We start from the raw sequence: 7288 nt of genomic DNA on the forward strand, positions 1-7288 counted from the left end.
GGGGCGGGGCCACAACCTCCCTATGCATCCTGCTCTGTTTGTGACAGGGGAAGGCGCCCCAACCCCCTGAGCAGCCCTGCTCTGTGCCTGATAGGGGGGAGCTCCCCAACCCCCCCCCACGGACCCTGCTCTGTGTGTGACGGGTAGAGCCATAACCTCCCCATCGGCCCTGCCCTGAGTGTGAGAGTGGCGGCGCCCCAACCCCCTGATCGGCCCTGCTCTGTGGGTGATAGAGGGCAGTGCCCCAACCCCCTGATGGGACCTGCTCTGTGTGTGACAGGGGGCAGTGCACCAACTCCCCTATCGCCCCTACTCTGTGCGTGACAGGGGGCAGCGCCCCAACCCCCTGATTGGCCCTGCTCTGTGCAGGACAGGGGGTGGCGCTGCAACCTCCCCATCGACCCTGCCTTGAGTGTGACAGGGGACGGTGCCCCAACCCCCCAATCGGTCCTACCCTGATCGTGACTGAGGGTGGCATCACAACCTCCCAATCCACCCTGCTCTGTGCATGACGGGGCAGCGCCCCAACTCCCCAATCGGCCCTGCGCTGAGCCTGACCAGGGGCTGCACCTAGGGATTGGGCCTGCTCTCTGCCACCCGGGAGCAGGCCTAAGCCAGCAGGTTGTTATCTCCCAAGGGGTCCCACACTGCGAGAGAGCACAGACTGGGCTGAGGGAACCCCCTCCCCCCCGAGTGCACAAATTTTGGTGCACCGGGCCTCTAGTATTTAATAAAATGCTATTCAGCTTCCAAGTGTTTGAGTATTTTGAGTTGTTTTTATTGTAGTTTATTTCTAATATTATGGCCTTGTGGTCTGAGAAGATGCTTGGTATGATTTCAATCTTCTTGAATTTGGGGAGACTTTGTTTGTGACCCATTATGTGGTCTATTTTTGAAGATGTCCCATGAGCACTTGAGTAGAACGTATATTTTGTGGCTTTGGGGTGAAGTGTTCTGAAGATGTCAATTAAGTCCATCTGATCTAGTGAGTCATTTAGGATTGCTGTTTCTTTGCTGAGTTTTTGTCTAGCGGATTTATCCAGTGATGTCAGTGGTGTATTAAAGTCCCCTACTACGATTGTATTGTTATCGATCTCTCCCCTGATATCTTCCAGGAGTTTTTTTATGAATTTGGGTGCTCCTGCATTGGGTGCATATATGTTTACCAGGGTTATATCTTCTTGCTGTATTGATCCCTTTAGTATTTTGAAGTGGCCTTCCTTATCTCTTGTTATGGACTTCACTTTGAGGTCTATTTTGTCCGATATAAGTATTGCTACCCCAGCTTTTTTTTCATTTCCATTTGCCTGAAAGATATTTTTCCATCCCTTCACTTTCAGTCTGTGTGAGTCCCTTCTAATGAGGTGGGTCTCTTGTAGACAGCAAATATATGGGACATGTTTTTTTATCCATTCAGCCACTCGATGTCTTTTGATTGGGCCATTTAGTCCATTTTCGTTTAAAGTTATTATTGAAAGGTACATGTTTGTAGCCATTTCTATTTTTTTGTGGCTGTTTTCTTTCTGGGCTTTTTATTTCTTCTTTTTACACCAGTCCCTTTAACATTTCTTGCATTGCTGGCTTGGTTGTGATAAACTCCCTTAGCCTTCTTTTGTCTGTGAAGCTTCTTATTTCCCCTTCAATTTTGAATGATAACCTTGCTGGATAGAGTATTCTTGGATTCAGTCCTTTGCTTTGCATCACTTTGTAAATTTCTGTCCATTCTTTTCTGGCCTGATGTGTTTCTGTTGAGAAATCATTTGACAATCTGATGGGGGATCCTTTGTAGGTAAGTCTCTGTTTCTCTCTTGCAGCCTTTAAGATTCTGTCTTTGTCTTGTACATTTGCCATCGTTATTATGACGTGTCTTGGTGTGGGTCTTTTGGGGTTCATCTTGACTGGGACTCTCTGTACTTGTGTAACTTTTTTCTTCCCCATATCTGGGAAGTTTTCTGACATTATTTCTTCAAATAGATTTTCTAATCCTTGCTGCTCTTCTTGTCCTTCTTGCAGCCCTATCATGCGTATGTTACTTCATTTCATGTTGTTCCGAAGCTCCCTTAGGCTGTCCTCCTGCTTTTTAATTCTTTTCTCCAGTTGCTGTTCAGATTGAGCTTGTTTCTCTGCCTTATCTTCTAATTCACTAATTCAGTCCTCTGCTTCTTCTAGTCTGCTGTTGAACTTTCCACGGTGTTTTTGATTGTAGCTATATCACTTTTCATTTCTTCCTGATTCTTGCATAGGTTGTTTATTTTCTTATCCATCCGTTGAATGAATTGTACAACCATTATTCTGAATTCTTTTTCTGTCATGTTGCATGCTTCACCTTCCTTAATTTCTTTTCTTGGCGGCTCCTCATTGTCTTTCCTCTGGGTGTTGTGTCATCTCTTCATTCTGATTATCTCCCAATGGTTCAAACATCGAGTTGCTTGGGCCTGGGCCGTGTGCAGTGGGAGCCTCCCGCCACCCTAGTGTCACTGAAGAGCCCTGACCCTAAGATGTGTGGTTGTTGTGGGTTGGTGGGAACCAGGCTCACTCAGAGTCAGTGTTGTCAGCGCTCAATGTGGCCTCGTATATGCCCTTAGGATCTGGGACCCTGCCTGCACCGTGCTGAAACAGAGACCCCCCCTGAAGCATGTTGAACACCAGAGCCCCCTAGTGTGCGCCAGGAGTCAGAGTTCCCCAAGAATCCAGTATCAGAGTCTCTGTTGCTTCGCGCGACCTTGCCTTGAGAATCAGGGTCCCTGTGTGCCCTTGCACCAGGAATTGGAGTCACTGGCTCTTAGTATGAATGTGCAGGGAATCAGGATCTCAGGCGCAGGTGATAAGAAACACAGTCAAGTCACTGGTGTTTGGTGCTGCCTCCTGCCCAGAGAATCGGGGTCCCTGGGCCTGTGATACGCGAGACAAATTCCCAGTGTTCACACAACTGCTCCCAGCCCAGGACTCCTGAACCTGGCCCTATGCAGGATCAGTTCCAAGGTGCTCGTGCACTTCCAGGCTAAAGTTCCTGGAGCGCTGAGGCCCCGGCAAGGGGTGGGTTTATCAGTTAGTTACTCTGGTGCTGCCCCCAAGCCTGCGAGAAGGGGGGATGGGCTCTGTTACTCATGGATCTGCCGCGGGGATTTCTGAACTTTTGGTGTCCGCAGGTCTGTAGCTGTGGTCACAGGTCTCTGTCCCCAGTGGCTGCAGGGTCCTGGTATGCATCTGAGATCAGACCGGGTGGTGCTGAGGCCAGGATCCTAGTCTCAAGCAGCTCTGTTTCCCAAGGTGGCGTGGTTGCTGTGCCTGTGCTGGCCGCCCAGGAGTGTCGGTGCAGGGAGCGGGACTCCGCCAGCTAAGACTGCCCGGTTTAGCAGCCCCTTAGAAGACCTGCAGAATCTAACTGTCCCTGGCTCATACACACGCACCACACGCATCCACACACTCTTCTATCACTTCCTTGCGCTCTCACACTCTCTCCCTCCCTACCTTCCTGCTGGTCGCCATTTTCTCCAATCTCAGCACTGTAGAATCTTATTCCTAGTATGGTGGTATGATTTGGCCCATGGTAATAAAAATTTAAAAATCAACCTTTATTTCATTTTTGTGCCCAATAACTTTTATAGAGCTATTTTTTATATATAGGAAACCATGAGACAGTGGTAGGAATGAGCTAATCTAAGTTATCCCAAGTAATGAAGGACTCCTTTTTGTTTAATATTTATATAGTCACTATATAGCAAGGTCACAACAACATCTATTTCCACTGAAACTGACTCATGGTAGTAAAACTGCTGTTAAACTGAATTTATGCTAGGATCTTAATGACATTCAAGAGGTGTCACTTAAATGTTTAAATGCCCTTCAGAACTCTACTTTGAAGTGTAGACAAGGCTATATAGACACTGAGTTTTTAATTGCAAAAGTAATACAAAATAGTCATCTTGATGGTATGTGTTATACTGGAAAACTATTGGCTAACTTGATTGTGAGCAACTCTTATTAGAATTTAGTTGACTAGAAGGACTCTAGCAAATATTTATGTATTTATTCTGTTGGTGCCAAAATCATCCCAGAAAGATAGCTAACACTAGGTAGGATACATTTGACATATTATATACATGCACATGTATGTGTATAATTTTTTCCAATTAGGAAATGTTCATATAATATTTTTGTAGTCTGTTTTAGTCAGATTTCATATCTAAAGTGCTCCTGCTGCAATTTCTGTGATCTCTCCTATAGTTAGTGCTAATTTCATTTTTACATGTGAAAACATTCATTTATATTTTCTTAATGAATCTTTGTATATAAGGTGTACTAAATGCAGTATTTGTTTCAGGTACTTTTCCAAATGCTGACCCTGCATCTGTCCCTCATGGAACAGTCTATTATCCAGTGATGACAGATCACTGTGGGCCGCCAACTTTGCCGGGTTTTGATTCCTGCCTTCCCGTTATGCCAGAGTTTTCCTATATTGCCCCCTGGCATCCCATTGGTGCAGCATATGGTGGTTCTCCTCACATTCATGGTGCTATGAATCCAGGTCCAGTTGGCTATATTTCTTCACCTCCCTCACCTTCTCATTTTGTACCTCGGAATATGTAAGATTCAGCAGTATGTTGTATTCTTGCACTGCCATTTTTCTTGCCCTTTTGATTTTTTTAAAAACTGTTCTATGTTAGTGTTTAAGTAAGTGATTTAAGTGGTTAGAGTAGTTACTATTGTATCCATCTTTAAGATTATTTTATCTTTTGATTTAAAATAGTACTTTAAAAGAAAGGAATATTACTTTGGGTTGTGAATAAGGAAATTGAGATGAATGTATAACTAGCCTCATGTTGAGCATACTTAGTTGTATTCAGCTGTCTTCCTGTCAGTCAGCTTGTCAATTGATAAAAGGAATAAGTCATATGAACTATTTCCTTGGTTTAGATATCAGACATCTGATTAAACTAAAAATTCTATTAACTTCCACTTTTCTCTAGAAAATAAAGCAAAATAAAGAGCATTTGTTTTTGGGTAACTAACAATATTAAATGAGAGCTCTTTGGGTTTCTTAAGAATAGCCTGAACTGAGTTGTTCTGTGATATTTATCAGTTTCGAAGGCACATGGTGCTCGGCTTTAGAATTATCCCATATGCTATTGTTTAATGTTGGATTTATGTAACTTTTACTGCACAGTATTGAATTGGTATCCTTTGCACAGTTAGCAGTAAATAAAAAATAGCATTTAAAATTGCTAAAATGAGTGGGATTTTCTTCATTTCTGCTTTTTCGTGGTAACAAAGAGTACCAGACATTTGATTCTTTTAATATGTTTTTTCACTAGTATTTGGGTTGCAAAAGCATGTGAATTTATAGCATGAACTGGCAAAGCCAGTTGAAATGTTATTTAATCTCAAGACATTGCAATCCATACTACCATATCTCTTTTTTTCCCTTGAGAATGATCCTTTTTAGGTTGTATTTCTGTGTGGTTTTTTTTTAAATCTGTCCACTCCCTTATGGAACTTCAATCTAGACTTACTTTCTCATTGTCCTATACTTCCAATAGTTGTCACATCTTTCCATTTTTGTTTTTAGACTTACCTTATATCTCTCCAGGCCTGCCTTATCTCTAACTTTCTGTGAGACATATTTTATCAGCCTATCTTCTCCCTTTCATCTACCTAAAGGACACAAGTTTTTCTGTATTCATGAGTTCTCTGAGGGATAATTCATCATGGAATGCTCTGCTGTAGCTCAGCTGACAAAGCTATTTTTAAAGTGTCCTTTTATTGCCACAAAACGTGTTTATATTGCCTTTTTAAATGGTTATTTATGCATGTGAATCAGTTTGTCCTTGCCCACCTTCAGTTATACCCCAGGTCAAAATACCTCAGAACTCAAGGTACTTGAACAGTTGAAAGAATTGGTATGGCATACATAGCAAATAATATATTCTATCTTCAGTGTACTGTTCTCAAGATGATTGATATTAATGAGTTCCAAATCAGTGCACTATTTAAGGCTTCTGCTTCATAATAGACATGGAGCTGGTTTTGTAAGTGCTTGCTCTACAAGTTGGCATCTGACAACGGTAGTAAAAAAAGAAAAAGATGAACAGTAGTGTGCTGATCTTTATGACAACCTTCCTCTAATGTTTATCTTCTCTGCTAACTTCCTGAATTCTCAATTTGTGCAGCCTACAAGTTGTTTTAAGTAAAGGTTTATTTTACTTAAAAATATGGAGCTAAACCCCTCTTCAACATTTTTCAAACATGCTAACATTTCTGAAATATACATAACTCACAGCAAATGATTGTTTTGTATCTTCAACTGTTGTCAATGGTTCACTAATTAGCTTCTAAGGGTGTTTTAGAAGATTGTAGTCTAGAGAATGTGGGTCTGGAAATTGTTTGGTTTTAAAACAAGCATGTTTGCCTTAGGCTTCTAATTGATTTGTTTTTATTTTAAACTTGTAAGTTACTACCTTCCCTTGCGTTCCATTACTAATTAACACAATTTAATGAGATGCTTGTTATTAGCTTAAACCAAAGATTATTGATAAACCTAATTGTCACTGTCACTGATGTTGAAGTCAACAGTATTTATGGTCTGTTTAAATCATACAAGTATAATTCACTTACTATGTATTCCTGTCAGTCTTCTGTAAGAAATAATCAAAGAGTATACTCTGACCCTGCTATTGTTTTGGGGGTTGGGCTGGTGAAGGTAACCTGTTCTGCAGAAGTTTGCATTGTCTTTTTTAAAAATTATTTTATTGATTTCAGAGAAGAGAGAGAGTGAGAGAGATAAAAACATTAATGATGAGAGAGAGAGAATCATTGATCAGCTGCCTTATGCACACTCCCCACTGGGGATCAATCCTGCAATCCGGGCATGTGCCCTGACCAGGAATCAAACCAGGATCTCTTGGTTCCTAGGTCGATGCTCAACCACTGAGCTATGGTGGCTGGGCTGCACTGTCTTTTGAAGGCATCTTCCAGATAATAAGGAAGTAGTTTTTCTGGTAATAAAAAAAAACCTTAAGACTTAACATGTTTAATCAACCTATTGTGTAAACATATAGTGGTAGACTTCTTACATATTACCACTTTAGTTGCCCTTAATGTTACAAGACATCCTGCTCTTCCTCTGATATTATAACCAAATTTTATCCTTTTATAATTGTTGGGGAAGGAGATACAAATATAAAGGCACTGTGGTTTGTTCTGGACCCTTTATTTTTACCTCCTTCCTGAGATAAATCTGTTCACACCAAAGGTAGAAAGCTTAATCATTTCCATAGTGAGGAAAAAC

The 7288-nt window shown here is 41.7% G+C and overlaps 1 protein-coding gene across 1 annotated transcript in view; it reads left to right on the forward strand.

The window, feature by feature from the left end:
• Window positions 1-5227, forward strand: part of ALG13 (ALG13 UDP-N-acetylglucosaminyltransferase subunit) — an 80228-nt gene extending 75001 nt beyond the window's left edge. Inside the window, 1 exon segment of the mRNA XM_081115375.1 lies at window positions 4325-5227. Within this exon segment, the coding sequence (XP_080971501.1) occupies window positions 4325-4590 (266 nt within the window). The 3' untranslated portion in view covers window positions 4591-5227.
• Window positions 5228-7288: the final 2061 nt, after the last annotated feature.

This window comes from Myotis nattereri (genome assembly GCF_964212035.1).
Source record: "Myotis nattereri genome assembly, chromosome: X".
Classification (NCBI taxonomy): domain Eukaryota; kingdom Metazoa; phylum Chordata; class Mammalia; order Chiroptera; family Vespertilionidae; genus Myotis; species Myotis nattereri.